This window comes from Chrysochloris asiatica, unplaced genomic scaffold (assembly GCF_000296735.1).
Source record: "Chrysochloris asiatica unplaced genomic scaffold, ChrAsi1.0 scaffold00282, whole genome shotgun sequence".
NCBI classification, from domain to species: Eukaryota; Metazoa; Chordata; class Mammalia; order Afrosoricida; family Chrysochloridae; genus Chrysochloris; species Chrysochloris asiatica.
Genome location: NW_006408800.1, coordinates 608,306 through 632,773, shown reverse-complemented (window position 1 = coordinate 632,773; position 24,468 = coordinate 608,306). Strand labels below are relative to the sequence as shown.

Below are 24,468 nucleotides of genomic sequence, written 5' to 3'. Positions count from 1 at the left end.
ATTGGCCAAGTGGCAGCATCGATGGACTCAAGTGTGGCAACAGTAGTGAGGTTGGCCCAGGATCGGGCAGTGTTTCGTTTTGCTGTGCATAAGGTTACTATGGGTTGGTACCAACTCGATGGCACCTAACAATAACAACAAGTGTGCGCCATTAGAAAGGACTAGTCCCTAGAGAAAGGAGCTCTGGTAGCATAGTGGTTATGAAATCAGGCTGCTAATCTCACAGTCAGTAGTTTGAAACTACCAGCTGTTCCGCAGGGGAAAGATGAGGCTTTCTGCTCCCATAAAGATTTACAGCCTTGGAAACCCTATACAGGGTCCCTATGAGTCGGAACCGACTGCACAGCACATAACAACAACAGTCCCTAGAGAAGGACATCATGCTTAGTAAAGTGGTGGGTCAGTGAAAAAGAGGAAGACCCCCAAAGAGATGAATTGGTATAGGGGCAACAGCAGTGAGCTCAAGCGTAAGGATGAGTGTAAGGTTGATGCAGGACCAGGCAGTGTTTCATTCTGTTATACTTGAGGTCAATATGAGTCGATACTGACTGGACAGCATGTAATGACAGTGTGCACTAGTCATTATTACCCATGTATAATGATGCTTTGAATTAAGTGGTTTCATTTGCATGGACTATACACACCCACTGCTGGTTTTTTTTTTTTCTGCCAATCTTTTTATAGTGACTGATCTTGTCCAATGTTTTGGTGTGCTAACTGCAATATGGTGGCAATTAGTATCAACAACAACATCAGTCATTTTTTAAAGAATGAAATAGTAATTAAAGGAATAGAAGGAGAAAAATCACAAAAGGCTTTTGCACAGTTACCAATACTGTGGTAACTAATAATGTTGTAAAGAGAGTTTATAAAACAATTTTGTTGTGTTGTTAGTTGTCATTGAGTCAACTCTAACTCACAGAACAAAACACTGCTTGGTCCTGCACCATTCTTACAATTGTTGTTATACTTGAGCATGTCGTTGCTGTCACTGTGCCAATCCATTTCGTTTGGGCTTTTCCTCTTTTTCTCTGACCCTCCACTTTACTGAGCATGATATCCTTCTCCAGGGACTGGGTCCTCCTAGCATCATGTCTGAAATCTGAGAGATGAAGTCTTGCAATTCTGGCTTTCTAATGGGTATTCTGGCCATACTTCTTCCAACACAGATTTGTTTGTTCTTCTGGCAGTCCATGGTACTTTTAATATTCCTTTCCAACACCATAACCCAAATGCATCACTTCTTCTAAGGTAGTCCTTATTCACTGTCCAACTTTCTCATGCATATGAGGTTACTGGAAATTTCATAGCTTGGATCAGACACACCTTAGTCCTCAAACTGGTAATCTTTGCTCTTGAACACTTTAAATAGGTCTTGTGCAGCTGATTTGTCATTTAATTTCTTGACTGCTGTTTACATGAGTGTTGATGGTTGATCCAAGCAAAATGAAGTGTTTGAAAACTTCAATCTTTTCTCCATTTATCTTGATGTTATTTATTGGTCCAGTGTTGAGGATTTTTGTTTTTATATTGAAGTGCACCCCATACTGAAGGTTGTAGTCTTTGATCTTCATCAGTATTTTAAGTCCGCTTTGCTTCCAGCAACAAAGTTGTATCATGTACATATTGCAGGCTGATGGTCATGTTTTTCTTATTATAATCCAGCTTCTCAAAATATTTGCTAAGCATAAAAATTGAATAAGTATGTGAAAGGACATGCCCCTGCCACACACCTTTCCTGATTTTAAACCACTCGGTGTCCTCTTACTCTGTTTGAATGATAGACCCTTGGTCTATGTACAAGTTCCTAATGAGCACAATTAAGTGTTCTGAAATACCCATGCTTTGCAATGTTATCCATAGGTTGTCATGATCCACACAGTCCAAAGCCTTTGCGTATTCCATAAAGCACACATAACATCTTTCTCGTATCCTTTGCTATCAGTCTAGATCCATCTAACATCAGCAATGGTTACCCTTTTCTAAACATGGCTTGGATTTCTGGCAATTCACTGTTGATGTAGTGTTGCTGCTGATTCTCAATGATCTTCAGCAATATGATACTAATGATATTGTCCACTGTATTCCACCTTTTCTTGGGTCACCTTTCTTTGGAATGGGCGCAAATACAGATCTCTTCGTCAGTTGGCCAGATAAGTGTCTTCCAAATTTCTTGGCATAGACAAGTGAGCACCTCCAGTGCTGCATCAGTTTGTTGAAAGATTTCAGTTTGTATCCCATCAATTCCTGGAGCCTTGGTTTTTTTCCAATGCCTTCAGTGCACCTTGAACTTCATCCTTCAGTACCATTGGCTCTTGATCATGTATTACCTCTTGAAATGGTTGAACATTGACAATTTCTTTTTGGTACAGTGACTCTTCCATCTTCTTTTGATGTTTTATATATCATTCAATGTTTTGCCCATGTTGTGTTGTTAAGTACCAACTAATAGCGATTCTGGATAGGGTTTCCAAGGAGCGGCTAGTGGATTTGAACTGCCGACCTTGCAATTCAAACCAACCTTGCAATCCTGTGCATTATCCTGCAGCGCCACACCATTTTGCCCATAAAATCTTTAAATATTGTAAGTCAAGGCTTGAAGGTGTTTTGGTTGTTGTTATTGTTCTTTCAGCTTGAGAAATGCTGAGCATGCTCCTCCCTTTTGGTTTTCTAACTCCAGGTCTTTGTACAATTCATTATAATATATAATTTTGGCTTCTCAAGTTGCCCTTTGAAATTTTTTTATTCAGCTCTTTGACTTTCTGGTTTCTTCCATTTGCTTTTAGCATCTCTTTATTCTGGAAAGCAAATCTGAGTCTGTTCTGACATCGATTTTGTATGAAAATCTTCTACAATTGTTAGAAAGTTGTCTATCTCTTTCTTCAGTTCTATTGGAGTTTGATTTATGTATATTAAGGCTCTTTCATCAAGAGCATAGGTATTATGGTTATGTCCTCTTCTTCAATTGAACCTTTAAATCATGAGATAATATCCTTCTTTGTCTCTTATGCTGGCTTTGGCCTTAAAGTCTGTTTTATCATAAATTGATGCTGCCACTCTTGCTTGCTTTTGATTGCCATTAACTAGATACCTGTTTTCCACTTAATTTTTAATCTATGTCTGTCTTTGTGTTTAAGGTGTGTCTCTTGTAGACAGCATACTGAGGGATCCTATTTTCTTATCCATTCTGCTATTCTCTGTCTCTTGGCTGATGCATTTAATCCACTTACATTTAGCATAATTATCAATACATACAAATTGATTGCAGTCATTTTGCTGTGTTTTTGGTGGTGCTGCTGGTTTTTTTGTTCACATGTTTTCCTGTGCTGAGTTCTTTTTGTGTGTGTGTTTTTTGTTTGTTTGTTTTGTTATAATCAACTTTTAATTTTGATCAACTTTTAAAAAATTTTTGTAAATCTGGTTGCAAAAACTGAGCTGCAGACCCTTTCTTTTAAACAATTCTCCCTTAGCACACACCTCTCTCCGGGACACATGAAGACAATTTGGCACATGGAGGCATTCCAGAAGATACCTAAGAGGGAATGAGAGAGTGGGCATATCCTTGCTCCGACCCGCCCACCCACTCACCCCCACTTTTGTGTGTGTGTGTGTGTGTGTATTTAGTTTAAGGTTATAATGTCAAAATATAAAGTCTTGTAAGGTCTGAAAATACTCCATCTATAAAGTAAGGCAGATTTATGTTGTAAAAACATTAGTTCTTTGTCAAAAGTTATATCTATTCCTCCATCCTCTTCCATCCATGCTATTGCCAGCATCTTTAAAGATGGGTTTTTTCTTCATAGCAACACCAACACACGGCTTTTTGGTTGTCCAGGTATGGTTTGCAGCCCTGAACATGCTGAGCTAGTCCAAGTGTTTTCTGTATACCTTGACAGATCTTGGAGAGGCAATACTGAAATTCCTCATCATAGTCATTCTTGCCTTTGCCATAGGTCTTGTAGTGCCTGTCGTGTTGGTTGCAGTACTGCATCAGGGAAGGGATGCAGATGTTAAGATAAACACCGAACAGTGGGGAGCCACATCCATTCGGTGGGGAGGGTTTATATCTATAACTTGGATGAGGCTTAGATCCTTCACTGCACTTATATTGATAGAGCCCATCTTCACCTCCCAAGAGGTCCAAGGCGGTGTTCAAGTATTTGTCTCTTGTGCACGCTGTTCTGGGTGGTCTTAAGGCGGTCAGAGGGGCCGAGCCAGCACCTTCACGGAGTTCTTCCTGGAAGCGGAGCAGTCTCAGAGCCTAGTGCTCATGTGTGCTCGCCCGCCTGGGCCAGCAGCCACTCCCTCAGTCATAGTTTTGATTTACTCTGGATCCTTGTGTATCTGGATTGCCATGTATGCCAATCTTTGATTATTGTCAGCTGTTGTTGGTTCTCTGACATCCATTTTGGTCTTTCTTGCCTGTCTTTGTAATGACCTTTGACTTTCTTCATATATGATGTTCCTGATGTCATCCCACAACTCTTCTGGTCTTTGGTTATTAGTGTCTAATGCATTAAAACTCTACTTGAGATGATCTTTGAATTCAGGTGAGATATCAGGCTGCTAACCTCAAGGTCAGCAGTTCGAAAATACCAGCTGTTCCATGGGAGAAAGGTGAGGCTTTCTGTTCCTGTAAAGATTTACAGCCTTGGAAACCCTATACAGGCTTGTTATGAGACAGAACTGACTCTTACGATCATATTTTGGCTCTTGTGGACTTGTTTTAATTTTCTTCAGCTTCAGCCTGAATTTGAAGATGAGCAATTGATAGTCTGTTCCACATTCTGCCCTGGCCTTGTTTTGACTGATGATTGTAAACTTTTCTACCGTCTTTTCTCACAGATGTAGTCAGTTTGACTGCTGTGTATTCCATCTGGTGTGTCCATTCATTCTGACCAAGAGCTCTCTCATCCTGACCAAGAACCCCTCATCCTGACAGAGAATTCCCTTTGTCCTGACCATATAGTTATCTTTTAGGTTGTTTTAAAAGATGAACAAGTCAGTGGTCTTACAAAAATTAATCATATGGTCTCCAGAATCATTTCTGTCACCAAGGCCATATTTTCCAACTATTGGTCCTACCTCTTGATTTCCAATCTTCAATCACCAGTAATTATCAGTGCATCTTGATTACATGTTTGATGACTATCAGACTGAAAATATTGGTAGAATTCTTCAATTTCATCATCACAGGCTTTGTGGTTGGTACATAAATTTGAATAATCATAGTCTTCCTTGTAGGTTTATTGTTGTTGTTGTTAAGTGCCGTTGAGTCGGTTCCGACCCATAGCGACCCTGTACAAGGTTTCTGAGCAGAACGCCTCATCTTTCTCCCACGGAGCGGCTATGTAGCCTATCACAAACAGCATTGTACATCAGCATCCTGAAACATTCTTTTTGACGATTTCAGCTCACTACTGCCTAAGATATTGATCTTTTTGTGTTCATTTCATTTTTGACAACTTCCAATTTTCCTAGATTCATACTTTATACATTCTGTATTCCAATTATTAATGGATGTTTGTAACTGTTTCTCCTCTTTTTGAGTTGGGCCCCATCTGCCAATGAAGGTTCTGAATGTTTTACTGCATTCGTGTCATCATGATCAATGCTGCTTCTTTGAAGAGGCAGGTCTTCCTCAGTTGTATTTTGTGTGCCTTCCCACCTGAGGGGCTAATGTTCTGTTGCTATTCATAATGCTTTCATTCTCTGGTACCATACCTGACAGTGTTCTGCCGTTATTCATAAAGTTTTCCGTGCCTAACATTCAAAAGTAGTCTGCCTCTCCTTCTTCCTAGTCTGTGTTAGTTTGGAAGCTCAGCTGAAACCTGTCCAGCATGGGTGACGTGCTGGTATTTAAAATATCTGTAGCATTGCTTCCAGCATCGCAGTAATACACAAGCCACCACAATATGACAAACTGACAAATGGGTGGTGGATTTTGTTTTTAGTATTCTTATAATCTAAGAACTATTATATTTAGACTGAAATTGATAGTAAACATTAAGAAGGATTTTGTATGGTGTAACTCAGGAGACGGTCCAAGAAGGGTGGGGGGTGACACCGTGATTTACTGCACTAGTGGCACCAACACTAGCGATGTCATTGGATTGTATCCCAGGAACCAGAGGTCAGGCAGCATAAAGTGTACAGGGTCAAGAACAAGAGTCAGAACAGACTTTCCCAGGGTATCGATTTCCATACTGGAGGTAGACCACACCCCCATGGAAATTGCTCTTTCAACTGATTAATCACAGCAAATGAGATTATAGAAGATGTTATGTTTCTTTTAAGTTCTGTTACAGAACAGCAGCCATCCTAGTGTCTGACAAACCACAGAGCCTCTGAGGCTAGAGAAATGGTCATATGAACATATCCATCGCACTGGTCACCTAGATGTGCTCATGTCTCAGGGTTATGACTTTAATGTAAGAAATGTCAGTGAAAAGAAATCATCACAAACCAGGAGAGAACACACGGACGAGGACTGCTTGGTGGTGGTAACTCAGGTCCCCAGACCTCACATGCTATGGCAGCAGGCCACCAGCTGACTGCGGTAGTTTTTATACTTTCACTAGCTCTTAAGTGACACAAATGACTGTGCTTCAGGAACTTTCATATTGTCTCATGAAAGGCATTTGGGGACACCCATAAGTAACTCACCTCCTGCTTTGGGGCAGATGTGAAAACCTGCCATGTTTTCTTTCCAACAGCCTTTTGCGGGGCAGCTGCATTCCAGACTGTGAGCCAGGCACTTACTTTGACTCGGAGCTGACCCAATGCAGGGAGTGCCACCCCACCTGCCAGACCTGTGTTGGTGAGTCCGCTGCCTGCCAGGGCCCTTGACCTCTATGCCAGAGAGTAGTGCCCTGGTTCTCTAATTCCACTATAACAGAAACACCACCAGTGGAGGCCTTGAGCAACTGGAAATTGATTCTCTCACAGTTCAGGGGAGCTCAAAGTCCAGATTCAGGGTGTCCGCTTTTAGGGAAGGCTTTCTCTTTGTCTGCTCTCAGGGAAAAGGTCCTTGTCTCCTTTTAGCATCTGTAGGGTCAGTAGTCTTTGGCATCAGCCATCCTCTGGATCTAGGATCTTCCCAGTGTGGGGTCCCCAGGTCCAAAGAACACATTTCACTCCTGGCTCATTGTCTTGGTGGTAGTAGGGTCCCACTTTCTCTCCTTGGCTGTCTCCTTATCTCTCCTGTAAGATAATATGCTACATGCCAAACCCTTGGGAATCTCCTGTAAATCAGATCAGGGTGGTAGTGGGATTAATGGGGTCCTGGTGTGGAAATACAGGATAAGCACTGAGCAATTAACCAGAAGGTCAGTGGTTCAAACCCACTCCTCAGAAATCCTATACAGAACTGACTTCATGGCACTTGACAACAACAATAACATCCCATACTTAATCCTCTTGTTGGTTTATCCTATGAGATCAAATTATGGAAGATAGCTACATCTCAGCTGCCAAACCACTGAGAATCCTGGCCCGGTCAAGTTTCCAGAAAACCCTGTCACACGTGGGCAACAGCTGATCATCCTGAAACCGAGGCAGTCCCGGGACGCCACGGCTTTCCACGTTTATTGCCCCGTGAAAGCCAACGCATCCTCTTTATACAGGCATGCCGGGCTTCCGAGCATTAGACCTCCAAGCAATGGGGTTTCTGCCTGCAGACTGTCCTGACTGTGCTCTCATTGCAAAGATGCAGAAACTCACACTGGCTGGGGAGGGGTGGGGGAGTGAAGCCTTCATTTTGTTTTTTGTTTTTTTCCTTTTTATTATTGTGGTGAAAATATCCACAGCAAAACAAACCAGTTCAACAATTTCTACATGGCTTGCTGGTGATGGTTGTGTGCTGTGGAGTTGATTCCGACTCACAATTACCCTGTATAGGGTTTCTGAGGCTGTAAATCTTTATGGGAACAGAAAGCCTCATCTTTCTACTGAGGAGCAGCGGGAGGATTTGAACTGCTGACATTCCATTTAGCAACTCAACTTGGAGTTTGGTGCATTGATTACATTTTTCAAGTTGTACAACCATTCTTCTTGTTGTTAGTGCCATCGAGTCAGTTCCAAATCATAGCAACCCTGTATAGGGTTTCCAAGGGTGGGTTTGAACTGCCAACTTGTAGTTAGCCGTTCAGTGCAAATCTTGCAGCACCACACCAGGACTCTGTTTACGAATGATTTCACCACTATTAACATAACACTCAACAGCCTTTTAAGCAAAGTTCTCCATTTTCCCTCCTTTCCCCAACCCTGAACTGCAGACTGTGAGGTCGGCAATTCAAACCCCGGGCTGCTCTTAGGAAACCCTATACTGGGTCACTATGAGTTGGAACTGACTTGGTGGCATATAACAGCAACAATATGTGTTATTTCATATAAGTGAGATCATACAGTGTTTGTCCTTTTGTGACTGACTTAAAAACCTTCATTTTTAAAACACATATCTTTAGTTCTTTTTACCTGTTTTGGCTTATTTTGAACTCGTTATTCTAAGAGAAAAAGACACCAATAAGCAATTTCACCTATAGAATGCTTTCCTATAGACTTCCTCATAGTGTCCCCCAGGTACACTTGGAATGCAGAGTAGCATATGAAGTCAGATAGCTTTGTGTCGGAACTAACTCGGTGGCACTTAACAACAACAACCATGGAGAAACCATTGCTAGGGTTAGGCTCCATTCTGCAGAGTTAATTAATTGCACAAGGAAGTTGAAGTACAAGATGAGTTTGTAGGCTCAGAAATATTCCAGGATCCCAGGCCTCAGACACGCGCTCTCCTGCCTGCTGTCTCTGATTTTGACACTAAATCCTGCATGTGACAGACCTGCCACCACCCAGGTTCTGCTGTAGGACATGGTGTCAGGAGTGGCGGGGCTCTGCTCAGCTTGTCCTCCTGACTGCCTGTGGTCTTCCTCCTGAAAAGGACTCCACAGAAGGGTGCCAGGTGTCAGGGCAGTAACGCCCTCCCAGCTTCACCTTGCTGCAGAGCACCCACCCACAGGGAAGCTAGGGACACAGGGACTGATGTGTCCTAAGGGAACCTGCTGCCTCCTGCCAGGCATGGGACTGGCACAGGTGGAGCCCTCCCCAAGAGTCCCCACACTGTTTGCAACCCCACTGTGTAGGAGAGGGCACTTAGCCCCAGAGGGGCTATGTACCACAGAGCACTCAGCTACCCCCATCTAACCTGAGCAATCATGGGAAAGCCCTCCGGCCTGTGTCTTCATGTCCATGGAGAGCCCACATTGGGGTTTCATCTGTGCTTTGTGAGTGGAGTGCAGTGAAATCGCAGAGTATGCATGTCTACTCCCAGTGGGGCTCCCTTCCCTGTTCTCTGAACAGCAGCCCAGTGGGCTGTGTGTGGTGGTGGCCATCCCCGTTTCAGGCTGGTAGTGGCACAAAGCATCCCCCATCCAAATAGGTAGAACCCTTGGGCAGTCGCCCATCCAGCCTGGGAGAGGGAGGTTCCTGACTGGATTCACCTGGGCCAGGCCATGGATCACACACACAGGAAACAAGTGCTGAGTCTCAGGGGTGCACGCACAACCAAATCATGCATCCGTGAGGGTCTGCACTTTCCTATCAGCTGGCACTAATGACATCACTGCTATCATTATAACAATGAGCATTGAGAAGGAGCCCCGGGCTAGGTCAAGAGGGAGACTATGGGAGAAAGAAAACCATTTAGTACCTGCACACCTTTCCTACTCTTTGAGCAAGGGGCTCCACAGTTTTGCTTCATTGTTTACCTGCAGATTGAGTGGCCCACTGTGCTGGTACTCTGTCCACAGGTGTGATTACTGTATCCAAAGTCTATAATGACATGTGATTTCATGGAATCATTAAGAGACTTCGACCAAATTATAAAGCTTGTAGCATTTATTAATTGTGAAAATAGTTTGTTTTGAAAATGTGTGGTTAATCAATCAGTTCTTAAGTTTCACAAATCAGGGATCAAACAAAAACCAAACAAGAATGAGTGCACTTTCCCACCACTAGAACCCCTGGGACATTCGACAAAAGACAGGCAAGATGCAGGCCTCCTTAGTGAGCCCAGCTGAATGCCCAACACTGGTGGCATTTGACCTCCAGATGCCCCCCGGGAAGTCAATGATGGGATGGGGATAAGAAAGGGTACCCTGAGAAAAGATTAACTTTCATCTAGGAAGACAGCAACCAGCCCTTGCCCGTGAGGGCAGCTCTTCAGCATGCTGAAGGAGGAAAGCAAGGCCCCTGACCCGAGGAGCCTAGGGCCAGTGAGCAGCAGCCCAGACACGCTGCAGACAGGCAAGCAGCCTGACACCCACCCTTGGGGCTCCTGACCTGCCCTTCTCAGCATCACTTTTCCTGAAGAGAGGAGCTCCACATTCCCTTGGAGGCAGAAAGCTTTGGTTTTCAGATGTGTAACCAGCCACTGGACACCCCTGGATCTAGCAGAAAAACAGGACAAATACCACTGCATTCACTGTTGAGCCTCAGTCTAAGAACACAGCCAAATCAAAGAGGGAAAACATCTTTACCCAGGGATGAGGGTTACCACAGTGTCTCAAGAGTACGTGCTTCTTCTCCAGTTTCAATCCTCTGCTGTCACCCGGTAGCCACCTGCCACTCCCTCTGACATCCATACAAGTGCTCCTCATGGACATTTGCCAGAGTGGGTGCTCAGCACGGACTTGCACCAAGGGATAGATGGACAGATGGATGGACAGTGTCGTTTCTTTTCTAGTACAGTTTCTGACACTGGATAATTAGTTCTCCTCTGAAACTTGACTAATGAAACTTTTTCTTTTATAACTCTAGAGACTTTGTTCAGAGCTTTTGTCTCTTGGTTCAAACTCTTGCCCTGAACTATTAGTCATTTCTTCTGTGTTGTTACAGATGCCCTGATTCTTCACACCAAAACACCTTATCAGCCTTGTTTCCAAACATCTCTCTTCTCCCTTTCCCCACACAGCCTTACACAATTCTCCATCCAGTGGGAATAAGCTGCAGGTGGCAGATGCAGTTTTACATTTCCTCCCAGCCACGTTTGAAAGATGTGTCAGTCTCCTTCTGTTAACACTGACAGCCTGGGAAATGGGAACCCTTTGGGACGCTTCTCCTGTCCTGTAGGGCCAGTGGGAATCAGAATCATCTTGGGAGAAGTAATGTTTGCAATCAGTGTGGCACGGGCAACGTGAACATGTGTTAAGGTGGCCTCGTGCCCCCCAGGGTATGGTCCTTCCCATCTCCCCATCTGTGACATGGGAACAGTGACAATCACCCCCAAGGCATCATGTGAACATGGGGCTCGTGGAGGCTTTGGGCATCTGCTCAGCTCCCCAGGCACCTCAGCAGGTCTGGGGTGAAGTGACCAGTGGGCAGTCCCTGACCTCACTTCTTTTCATGCACCCACAGGGCCTGGCAGAGAAGAATGCATTCACTGTGCAAAAGCCTTCCACTTCCACGACTGGAAGTGTGTCCCGGCCTGTGGTGAGGGCTTCTACCCAGAGCAGATGCCAGGCCTGCCCCACAAAGTGTGTCGAAGGTATGGCATGGTCTCAGGGCTCAGCAGAGACGATGGGGCCAGGCAGTCTTGGTGTCCACCCAAGGAGCAGTGTCTCCCCTGGGCAGGGAGGGTGGGAGACACCTTCAGTTGGTGATCTGACCAAGGTCACTTGTGAGTTGGTGACTTTTATTCCTTTGTTCATTTAATGAACATTGTTGAGTACCTACTGTGTGCCAGGTCCTGGAGTTGGGGCAAGAGAAGAATACTGAAGGACTGCTTACCTCCAGAGGCCAACTCAACAGGAGAACCCCCCCTGTGCCACCTTAGGGATGTATTCACTTAGCTGATAGTTGTGTTTTTGATGGTTTCATAATGGTTCTACTTAGCTACTTTAGAGAAAAGAGTAAGGTCTTGCTTGACAATTTCCTCATTCTAAAGCCATTTCCTGTCCAGCAGGTGAGCATACACTTAGCCCTGCCACACTCCAGTGTTGTTTGTCCATGTGTCTCCATAGCCATGCTTATTGGGAGGTTTTGGACTGGGCAGTGTTGTTACTGGATTCTTGTTACTGGATATGACAGTTAAAGAAAGAAAAACACGTGCTCTGGTGTTGTCGAAGGTTGCCTTACGTAATGAACCCAGGGTCCAGAGCAGCAAAGAGGAGTGTGGTGGCTGCGAGAATGCTGATGAGGATGGACTCTGAGAGGACCTTCTCTCTGAAACAGACTCGGAGAGAAGGTGCCCTCGGAGTTCATGGCGGAGCGGGCTGGAGCGAGCAGGCCCTTGGCCCAGCTCACAAGCGGGGGACTCATATTAGCAGATCTCACAGCTGTGATGCCCATGTTTGGAGCACTGCTCTAGTCCCCTCAAACAAAAAACAGTCCTACAGTGAGCTAATAAGAGGCTCCCTAGTCCTTACACTTGGGTGACTTCACAGAGTAGGGACCCTGGAGGGGGAAGTCAGGTACCTGTGAAAGGGCAGCCCCTCTGATTGGGTCTGAGGTTGGAAGCTTGTGGCCTCCACCCAGTCCTGATGAGTCTTGTTCCGAGCCCTCTGCATGGTTCTCTGAAGCAGCCCTTTCATTTTACCCAGATACTTTGTGGGTAATTTAAGTCAAGTACAGTAGCCCAGAGGGAACTTGGTTAAACAGTGATGATCACATTCATGTGTCACGTGCCCAGATGAGAGAATGCTGGGTGTCCAGTAAGTATGGCAGCCAGACACCCAGGGCATTGGGAGGCAGGGGCAGACCTGCCTGTCCAGGCCCTCACATCCACCAGAGTTCAGTGCTGGGATGCCATGTCATGTCTTGGGCTTCCCCTACACAGAGCCATGGAGGAAATGAACTACAACTCTTCAGAAAGTGTCCCTCTTCAAGAATGTCCCCCTGGCTCTGAAGACCCCTCAGTGTAGATTCCTCCCAAAGGGCACAGGCTTGGGTTGACCTGGACTCTGTCTTCAGGGCTCGTACCAGCCTGGCAGCACCAGCTTTGAGAGAGCATAGCAGCCCCAGCTCCAAAGCGTCCATTGGCACTGAGTATCTCCTACTGTCAGGCGGGCAACTCCCAGCAAACAAGTGGCCAGGTGAGGGCTGGAGGTGGCAAACCCAGGCCAGGACCCAGCCTAGCTCTAGGGATAGGGAAAAAGACACCAGTGCTGACATGCAATCCTGAGTTTCCTCAGTTCTAAGTTAAGGAATATCCATGGTATCGCAGTAGAGGTAGCACGGGGAGGAGCATCACCTTCTCCGAGAGCAGCATGAGTCTGGATTCCTCTCCTGAGCCTCCTACTTTCCCTGCCTCTCAACAGCTTGTGAGACCTGAGTAGGGAACAGCTGAGCCTCTGGAATTAGGGGCTACAGTGGGTGTGTTATTAAGCCAAGTATGTGTGGCTTAATACATGGCAGAAGGAAGCGAATATTCCTCTAGTCCTGTTGGGGCAGGAAGGGAGATTCCAAGTGCCTGGTGACAAGAGGGTTTGAAGAAGGTGATACCAGCTGTGTCTGACTGGTACTACTTACTACACAGCCCACTCGGCATACTGGTTAGCCGTGTTTGAAGCACCCTTGGCTACAAGTGTAAATAGCCCAGTCTTGCTCACAAATGTGGTCTTTAAGAGATGCTGGCAGCGTGCCTCCCAGGCAGTCAGTCCCTGGAGCTTTGTTTTTGGCATTGCCACTATAGGCCTCACCTCCAGGAAGGTGGCATCTGTGCCCTGCAGACAACTGCAGACAGCCAGGGCTTGCATGCTCTCCTGCATCCTTTCAGATTGCCTCTAGGACCTGTCCCTGGCTCTGGGAGCAGTGGACACAGTTCCAAGCACTGTGAAGACCTGGTCACCAGGTGCTAGACTCAGAGACAGTGCTGTGCAGGTCACACATGGGACCAAAGTGGGGAACAAGCCCAGCAAGCCTTTACCAGCAAGCCTTTTCTGGTAAAGTGCCAGAGACTCTGTGGGCCAAGTAGTCTTCATTGGATCTCCATATCTCTGCCATGGATGTTGTATCAATAAGTGAATTGACTGTGCTCTATAAAACTTTATTTATAAAAACAAATGATGGGTCAGGTGTAGCCCAGGGGCCAAAGGATGCCACCTCTTCCCTTGGCTCAAGTTGACTGTGCATCAGAAATGGCCCATGGCTCTCTCTGGGCCAGGCTTGGCCAGGACTGTCAGAGGAAGAGGCGTTGAGAGGACACTGACCCATGGATGAGGCAGGCATGGTGTGAACAGAAGCTCAGTCACCAGTGCAGCTCAGGGTCATCAGACACTTGGGGCCATGTCTGGCCATGCCCCAAGTCACAGGGGTGAAGCAGGCGTCCCCGGGAGGAAGTCTGATGGGGCTGCACCAGGTTCCGTGGGGTGGGTGGGGTCAGACCTGGGGGTGGGGTTGGAGAGGAGGTCTGAACCCCGCCTCCTTCCAGGCAGTCTCTGCTCCTGTCAAATGGCCTGAATGTGTGAGGTCAGCTAGGAGGCTGGGGTGTGCAGGGAGGGAGCAGGGCTCCAGCAGGCCCCTGTGTCTTCCTGCAGGTGTGACGAGAACTGTCTGAACTGTGAAGGTTCCAGCAGGCATTGCAGCAAGTGTAAGCCAGGCTTCACACAGCTGGGGACGTCGTGTATCACCAACCACACATGCAGCAATGGTGAGCATGCTGGGCAGGGTTACCCCTCCGGAGCTGGCCTGTGGTCAGAGGAATGGCAGTCTACCTCGGGACTTCTCCAGTCAGTCTGGACAATACAGCCCTCTCTCCTACCTTCCTAAAAGCCTCTCAAATTGATCTGAGGCATCAGGCCACCAACCCAGCTACTGCTGGTTGGTTTGCTGGGGGACTATTAAGGATGATTTTGTTCTTGTACCATTCCCTCTCTCATGCCATAGGCCCTAGCAGCCTGACTATGATGACTTCATAGGAGAGACCTTACTTGGCGATCAAAGCCAGGAGACCTAGAGAAAAGAGCCCCACAGTGAGGCCTGTGCCCAGCACGGGGAGCCTGTGAGTTGGTGGACTGTCAGTTGGCAGGTTCAGCAGCAGGAATCTCATCAGGCACACAGGAGCCCTCCACAGGGAAGACCCGCACCTAGCCTGCGACCAGAGGCAGGGCCCAGGTTCACCAGGTCTCCAGGTAGCTGAGGGACCCTCACAAATGGATTTAAAACAGAGGGGGGTTCCAGGCGGGAGGACATGTTGGCAGGGACCCTTGTCTAGAGGCTGTTGGGAGCCGTTGCAGGATGTGCTGTGGCAGGAAATAGGCTGCAGTGGCTGGCCATGTCACAGGGAGGGGCAGCTCTGGGGCAGCAATGCCCAGGTAGCCAGGAGTGCAGAGAGCTGGCCCAGGGAGGCCTCACCAACCACAGGGAAGTGACTCCATGCCACGCTGTCTGGAGATTTGGGTAGTTGATAGAATTGTGTCCCTTCCAAGGCCAGAAAGACAGATCTCTTTAGGAAGTCGCCTGTTCGGGTTACACATTCAGTCCAAGGGTGAGGTTGCTGCAGCAGGGCCTGCCAGGGTCCATGAATGACCAGGTGTGCTCACATCCATCTTTCTCCATGCTTCTCCAACTCCATCACCTTCCCGGACAGCTGTCCTTACTCCACTGCTGCCTCGGCCCAAGGGATGGCCAGGTCCCCCCAGCCTGTGTCTCTCCCACTCAGGCCTGTACCACAATCACCCAGGAAGGGTCTGTGAAGATGCTCAAGACCCCCTGCTGTCCCTCTGAGTTGGGGTGAGCCCCTGCACGCCCACCTGCCACCTGTCACAGAAGGGTCTGTGAAGACTGCCAGGCTGTGCCACCTCATCCTGTGTTGTCCTGGCATCTCACCAGTTCCCAGCAAATGTAGAATGAATACAATAGTCTCCACAGGCCTCAGAGGGTGGTGTTCTTAGTTACCATCAAGTCGATGTCAAGTCGATGTCAGATCATGGTAGAACCGCTCCATCGTGTTCTCAGGGTCATGACCTTTCAGAAACAGACCACAAGAGCGAGGCCCCTCTGGGTGGGTTTAAACTGTGACAACAGCTTTAGGTGTGTGGTAAAGTTCTTCATCAGTTTTGCCACCCACAAACTCTGTCAGGTGTGACTAATCCCTCCTTTTTCTTTCCTGCTGGGGATCACCAGCCGATGAGACATTCTGTGAGATGGTGAAGTCGAACCGGCTCTGTGAGCGGAAGCTCTTCATTCAGTTCTGCTGCCGGACGTGCCTCCTGGCTGGGTAGAAGGCACTGGCCCCTCTCGCCCAGCTGCCTCCACTGGAGCTATGGACAGAGCCTGTGCCAGGTGAGCAGGGTGGGCACCATGCATTTGGCAGCATTACCTTCTCAGGCCAGGGCCTGCAGCTGATGCTTTGTGCTCTCAGAGCCAGGGTGATGGTGGCCTTTCACCGAGGGCTTCTCTTTCAATCTCTGCTTGATGCCTGCACTCTTCTAGCAAACTCAAAATGAAAACAAAATGAATTCTGGCCTCGACAGCTCCAGCTTCAGAGCAGCATCTGAGACCATAATAAGTTTATGGAATCTTAAAGACCAAAGCAGAAAGGAGAGGGGGTTGGCATACCCATCACCTTGCTGGGCTTCTGGGCAGCACTGTCGTAGATCTCCCAGGACCATCTGGCCACTCACCTGCTTTGCTGATTTGGGGCATAAACTGTATGACTACTGGGGATGGGGTGACCTATTCCCAGAGTCAGCCACTTCCAAAATGGCAGCACTGGCTTAGGAAGAAATCATCCAAAATGGAGACTGGAAGATGCTTCCTTTCCTGGCAGCGCTCTCCTCATGAGCCAAGCTCCCTGCAGAATTCTGTCACTCCTTCTGTGTCTCTGGGAGGCTTGTGGGCCTGACCCACCACCGCAGGTCCTGAAGCAGAGCCATCTCCGGCTGGCCCAAGGGACCCCCACAGGACCACACGGCTCCTCTGGGCTGAGCCAAGAACAAGCCCAGCCCCATTCACTGGTCTCTGCCCATCTTATGGAATTGCTTTTAAAATCCACTTGGCCTCTGCTTTGTGGAGACCTGTTCTTAAGGTGGATGTTTCTGTGTCTGTGTGCCGTGAGCCTGTGCAGCACAGAGGAGTTTATTTCTGCCAAACCTTTGTAGACATTTTATAAGCTACATATTGTCATTTTCCAATGTTAATTATTTTGACAAATACTTCATGTACTTTCATTGAAATGCACAGATCTGCTTGATGAGTTCCCTTAACTACAGGAATAATGTTTGCCTTAAATTTCCTCCACCTTTTCCTGCTCCCCTTTTCTGACAAAAATGCACTCGCCTGGTCGCCTTTGAGTTGGAGAGAACCAAACTCTTGTTCCTGAAATCAACAACTCCAAAAAAGAAAGCAACAGAGCAAATGCAATGCTAACACTAAATTAATAAAGACGTTGACATCTCATGGACGAGGGAGCCTGTGTTCTTTCCAAGGCACAAAGATTAAACTTGGTTTAATTACGGTGATCAATGTGTAAAATGTAGCGTTGTTTATTTGCGGTTTCGGGGTCTGTTTGATGTCATTATTCATAAGGTCTTTGAGCTTAAGCAAATATTGATTTAACAAAGGAGGGAAAATCCCACATTTCCAACCCCAGGATATCTCTAGGCAAAAAGACATTCTTCAGGCCACAGAAGCTACATAAACCTCAGGAACAGGGACAACTTCCTTCATTCCACAGGAATGGTGGGGTGCTTATGACCCAAAGGTTGGTAGTTCAAACCCACCAAGAGGTACCTCAGAAGAAAAGCCTGGCAATCTTCTAAAGACTTAGCCATTGAAAACCAGGCAGAGTTCTGTTCTGACACACATGGCATCTCCATGAGTCAGAATTGATGCATTGGCAACTGGTTTCCATTGGTCAAGAGGGACTTTGGCCATACTGACTCAGGGCTCTGCCCTTAACGGCTCCCAATGTTTAATTAAAGTTCTCAGCATTACACAGTGATGGAAACCCGTGCCCCTCCAGGTTGCCTACTGTGAGGGACTTGTCCCATGGCCCCTCTGGGGAGCAAATACAGGAAATTCATCAAGCAGACCTGACTTGGGGAGAAAGTGGGTGCAGGCATTGTGTTGGGAATCCAGGTTTGGCTTAGAATTTCAGGGAAGGGTGCGCCTGAGCCTCAGGAGCCCTGGAGCCAGCATCAAGTGTCAGCTGGAAACTATTGGAACAGCAGGAGACTGGACTGTTAGTAAGCATTAATGCCAGGCAGATAACCAGAGTCCTGACCCAGCTGCATGGAGCTTTCTGCTGACCACATGGCCAGAGCTGGGAATGCCAATGGTTTGGGATGCTGTAGCCAAGGCTTAGGTTTCTACCTCATACAGAAGACTGACCTTGAATTAAAACCCCAATTTGTTCAGTACCTCTTGTGTAAGGCACTGGTTTTGTCCCTGGAGCATAGGCATTTTTAAATACAAGCTCTTTGTCCTCTAAGAACTTATAGTATAACAAATTAGAAACTGAATCAGAAACTTTCCTTTTTATGTACCAAAGGCACCAACTCACAAGAAACCAACTAGGCAGCCTCAGGAAGGATATGTCCTGCCAGCTGTGGCAAGTCCAGTCTGCCTGACTTGGTGAGACCAGTCCCATGACTAACTCATGGACCGCAGCATGGAGAAGCTCTTCACAGCATCAGAATTACTAAGCAGCCCCTTGTTACAAGGACTGATCACACAAAATACCTGCTTGTGGATGGCCCAATGTTAAGATCTTTGGGACTCAGTTGGAGACACATTATGTTTCTGAGTTTTGTGCTAAGTGATAGAATCATGGACCACCTCTTCTACCATGTCATTTCATGGACAAGGACACTGAGGCCCAGAGAGCTGAAGTGACTTGCCTCGGGCCACACGTGGATCCCAGGGCTTTGGCAGGGAGGGAACTGGCTCTCTGTAGGAGGGTTGGTCACTCTTACAGCTTACCAAATGCATTTGTTTTCAATTTTACTTCCAGATAATGATATTGTCCTGACCTTGGCCCCAAATTCTCTGGCCCTTCACAATGATCCCCACACACCAGTATTGACTTTGTACCTTGTAACGCTTCAAAGGGCTGGGGAGAACTATGGTTTTTAGAAAAGACCCATATATAACGAGAAAGCAAAACACCTAAGTCCATTGCCATCAAGCCAATTATGACTCAGTGACGTAGGACAGAGTAGAACTGTCCCAAAGAGTGACCGAGGCTTTATTTTCAGAAGCAGACAGCCACGTGTTTCTCCTGCAGAGCATCTGATGGGTTCAAACCACCCTCCTTTCATTTAGCTGAGCACTTTAACCACTGTGCCATCCAGGCTCCTTATTATGAGAAGGAATGTTAAATGAAAACAGATTAATGAGTCACTTAGAGTTAACAAGGTTTACTGAGCAAAGTATGGTGGTGGGGTGGGTTCCAGTTCATAGTGACCCTGTATAGGGTCTCAGAGGCTGCAAATCTTTAGGGAAGCAGAAAGCCTCATCTTTCTACTGAGGAGCAGCTGGTGGATTCGAACAGCTGACTTTGTGATTAACAACCTAATGCTACCAGAATATTTCTAGTAAGAAAAATACAGTAATTGGGTCTTCTATAAAACAAACAAACAAACAAAAAACCACTGTCATCAAGTCAGTTCAGCTTCACAGCAAATAGGGTTTCTGAAACCAAATCTTCACAGGAGCACATAGACTCACTTTTCTCCCCCAGAGTGGCTGGTGGGTTAGAACTGCCAATCTTGTGGGCCAGTGGGCCTTACGATGTCCTTAATTGAAGAGAGGATTTTATAAAGTGGGGATCTTTTCTGTTGCTGGTTTAAAAGTTTAGTAGGAGCACTTTGAAATGTTCGTATCGTTTAGTCGAGGTTTGTACCTGGTATGAATGACCATTTTTATTTATTCTTGGAAAGGTTTTGCACCTGGCACAAATGACCAGTCATTTATACTTAATATTTAACAGGGCATCAAAAGAGCTTTAAGAAAACACGAGGGAGGTGGGGCTTGATGGCAGCTAGGGTGGAGGCGCAGTGAGGTTCGCCATCAGCAATACCACAGAATACCAGGAAAACAGATTCAGGGCAGAGCTCTAAAACTCAGAACCACATAGATAGGAATATTTAAAAGGTTTGAAGGCTTATAGCTACTGGAACTTGTAGCAAAAGTAAGAAATCACGTACTTTTGAATCTTCTGGGCTCTGTGGCCTGGAGCTGACAACTTGGGCGAGACCAAATGGCAAGAAACCACTACGCCTTCTAATCAGGTTCGCATCAGGGCTATATTCAAAAATGGATCCTGAGACTTGGTGGATGTCCAAAAGTCATACTTAATTTTCATTATTCTGCTTTTCCTTTTTAGAAAATGGAGATAGATTTAGGGTGGTTGATAGGGAATTTTCAAAAAAATCCTTTCACCACAGATGCAGTAAGAAAATAAATGAGATATTAATTTGGGTTGTTTTTCAGTGCTCCTGTTACTTTTTCCTCACCGAAACCAAATGTTCAAAAAGACATCCTCCTCCTGTTTTTGTTTGCAAGACAGCTGCAATTTCCACTGCAGGAGATTGGGATGAATACATTCAGTCTACTAAGTCCACTCCATAAAACCAATAAGCAAATATTTCTGGTCTCAGTACTGGCAACGTGAGGGCTTTCCCTAAACCAACGGTTTGTGCTTACCTTATGAACATTGTAGAAGTCTGACTGATCATGTCTTGCTTTCTAGATTGCCCATTAGAAAACCTGGAGTCCAATTTGCAAACACTTACAGTGAATATAAGTCCTGGTGTGGTGCTGTGAGTTCATGTGCTGGATTGCAATGCCAGTTTGAACAGCAAGGTCAATAGTTCAAGCTCACCAGCCACTTCTCAGAAACCCTATATAGGGTGGCTATGGGTCGGAACCGACTCCATTTGACTAGAACAACAACAATGAATATGGAGACAGATGAAACTGGGGGGAGGGGGTAAACTTCTTGCCTTCCAGGCAGGAGACCTCCATTTAATTCTCAGCCAATATATCTCAGGTTGGGCTATGTCCCCGTCTCAGTGGAGGCTTCCATGTTGCTATGATGCTGAACAGACTTGAGCAGAATTTCCAGACTAAGACAGACAGACTAGGAAGAAAGGTCTGGAAATCTACTTCTGAAACTCAGCCAATTTTTAATTGTATGTATCACAGTGGTTCAATCAGAAACTGATAATGGGAATAGCACACAACTGGACAGTGGTCTGCAGTGTACATAGGGTAGCCTTGAGTTGGTTGCCAACTCCACAGCAGCTAATAACAACAGCATAGTGAATATAAGGACATTTATGGCCTGCATTGTATTTACTCCACAACTCAATGCAGTAAGATGTCTTTCTTTCTTTCTTTCTTTCTTTTTCCCTGTCCAACCTTTCTGGAGCAAGATGGTAGGGTGGCTGGTGGAGATGTACACAGATCAACCCCGAGACAAAGGAACCAATGAATGTAAATGAAGACAGCAAGATAGAAAGCTCTGGTTTGGGGTTGGGAAAACTACACTTAGGAATCACTAGCTGATGGAAAAAAACACAGCAGACAGAACTATTGCAGAAAGGCACTATTGAGAACTACTGTTCTCAGGGAGGCAGGAGATGGTGATTTCAGAGCTTTGGTGGAAGAATTAGCTGTAGAAAGAAGGAGAACATACTTTCTCAGAGGCAACAAGGAAAGAAGAAAGAAGGGAAAGAGATCAAGAGATGATGTGGAATCTGTTGTTAAGTACCATCAAGTTGGTTCCAACCCATAGCAACCCATAGCTGCTCTGAGGAGCGTGGGTGTGAGCCACCGATCTTGCAGTTCAAACTGACCTCATGGTTCAAACTGACCTTGAGGTTCAGCACATTATCCTGTAGCACCACACCAGGACTCCTTGTGGAATATTTTGTTGTTGTTATGTGCCGTGGAGTTGGTTCCATCTCATAGCAACCCTGTACGGGGTTTCCAAGACTGTAAATCTTCACGGGAGCAGAAAGCCTCATCTTTCTCCCATGGAACAGCTGGCAGTTTCGAACTTCTGACCTTGCGGTTCACAGCCCAATTCGTAACCACTACTCTACCAGAGCTCCTTTTGTGCAATATAGAGGAGAGAAATAAAATTAAAATCTATGGCCCACAGGGCCTCTGGTCAACCCAAGTGTACACCCTACCTACTCCCACCCTCAAACCCCACCCCAGTCCTCTCACACTGTCCTCCGTTTTCAATGTTGAATAGAATTGAAGCTGTAGCAACTTCAACACATTTTCTGTTTTAGCCCTCGTGGGATTATTTATGGAATCTCTAACATCCTGAAAAACCTCCTACTCAGACAGTTTTACCAGATTAGAACCTGACTGAACAACCAAAACCCAAACTCAACCCATAGCCAGCCAGTCAATTTTGACTTGTAGCAAACCTTGATGGGAGCAGACAGCTTCATCTTTCTCCCTCAGAACAGCTGGTGGTTTTGAACCACTGACCTTGCGTTTATTATCAAGAAGATTCTGAGTCCTGGTGACCCCATATGTGTCGAAGAGTAGAACTGAGCTCCACGAGGCTTCCAGTGCCTGGCTTTTCAGAAGTAAATCACCAGGTTTTGCTTCCAAGTCACCTCTGGATAGACTTGAACCTTCCACCTTTCAGTTAACAGCCAAATGTGTTTATCATTTACATCACACCTAGGAACTCCTGGTGTGGTGAAGGAGGATAGGCACTGGACTGCTAACTGCAAGTTTGGTGACTCAAACCCATCAGCTGCTCCTTGGAAACTGACTCTATAGCACGTAACAATGGACTTTTAGATGGGAACTTCGGTGGAGAATGAAGACGGAATGAAAAATTGAGAGGTTTGGGCTTTGTATACTAGCTAATAGAAATGCAAGCCCCACCTTGCTGAGATCTGGGCCCTGCAGACCTCTCCTTCCTTCTGCTGATTGACTCTGTCAGATTCTTGTTGCTCCTTCTCTTCTTCTACCTTTCTGTGCACCACTTTAAGGACTGGAAGATGGAACAGTTTAGCCCTGGGCAGTATTATTGCATTGAAGCAGGTTTGTATGATTGTGAGAATGGTGGGGTATACTTGAGGTTAGCAATAGCAAATGTTTTTATTAATAAATATGTAATGAACAGTCGTGCTGCCAAGGAGAGTCAAAGATGCTCAGGATTGAAGAGGAAAGATGTCAGCTTGAGGATTAAGGTGAGCCTGTCCCAAGCCATGGTATTTTCAATCACCTCATATGCATGTGAAAGCTGGATGGTGAATAAGGAAGACTGTAGAAGAATTGGTACATTTAAATTATAGCGTTGGAGAAGACTATTGAAAGTGCGATGGGCTGACAAAAGAACCAACAGATCTCTGTTGGAAGATGTGCAGCCAGAGTGCTCCTTGGAAGCCATGATGGCCAAATTTCATCTCTCATACTTGGACATATTGTCAGGAGGGACCAGTTGCTGGAGAGGGATATCATGTTTGGTAAGGTGGAGGGTCAGATAAAACGAGGAAGACCCCCCAGCTTTGTATCATCTCACCACATTTATTCAATCTGTATGCTGAGCAAATAATCCGAGAAGCTGGATTATATGGAGAAAAACATGGCATCAGGATTGGAGAAAGACTCATTAACAACCTGCGATATGCAGATGATACAATCTTGCTTGCTGAAAGCAAAAAGGACTTACAATATTTACTGAGGATGATAAAAGAACACAGCCTTCAGTATGGCTTGTACCTTGATGTAAAGAAAACAAAAATCGACACCAATTGATCAATAAACAATATCCATATATGGAAAACAGATTGATGTCAAAGACTTCACTTTGCTCAGATCAACCATCATCACTCAGGTCAATTTGAACCACAAGGTTGGCAGTTCAAACTCACCAGTCACTACTCAGAAACCCTATACAGAATTGCTATGAGTCTAACCGACTCAACAGCAATGATCCCCGTCAACACTTTCGTACATACAATTCACAATGATCCCCATCAACACTTTCATACATAACAATTCACAATGATCCCTGTCAACACTTTCACACATACAATTCAGTGACATTTATTATATTCGACGTACTATGCAACTATCACCATAATCCATAATCCATTTTCATCTCCCTTAACAGGAACTCAGGACCCCGTAAGCAGCAGCTTCCCATTTCCCCTCTGTCTCAGTTATCTAGTGCTGTGATAACAGAAACACCATAGGTAGGTGGTTTGGGGAATTATTTTATGCTTTATGATTGTTTCCAGGAAGATGTGATGACGATGTGGACTTCTGTTTTCACTCTTCTTATTGCTTAACTCAGAGTAACGTTCACAGGTGTTGTCCGTTTCCCTGGTATATGGCAGTTGGTATTGGTTCTTGCCTGGGTTTTGGTGTTTTATAGAGTGTGATTGTAGCTTGGCTATATGGCAGCAGTTGCTGACTCTTTTTGTGTAATATATGGAGAGAAAGAATCCTCCAAAGGAAGAAAGGGAGCATACAACAGCAAAACACCACCAG

At 46.0% G+C, this 24,468-nt stretch overlaps 1 protein-coding gene across 2 annotated transcripts in view; it reads left to right on the top strand.

Annotated features, from left to right (window-relative positions):
* PCSK6 (proprotein convertase subtilisin/kexin type 6) overlaps positions 1–16,217 on the top strand; it is a 358,296-nt gene extending 342,079 nt beyond the window's left edge. For both annotated transcript variants that reach the window (XM_006874527.1, XM_006874526.1), the window contains 4 exons: positions 6,717–6,820; positions 11,413–11,542; positions 14,532–14,644; positions 16,120–16,217. In XM_006874527.1, the coding sequence (XP_006874589.1) occupies positions 6,717–6,820; positions 11,413–11,542; positions 14,532–14,644; positions 16,120–16,217 (445 nt within the window). The remainder of the gene's footprint in view (positions 1–6,716; positions 6,821–11,412; positions 11,543–14,531; positions 14,645–16,119) is intronic.
* The last annotated feature ends 8,251 nt before the right edge of the window (positions 16,218–24,468 follow it).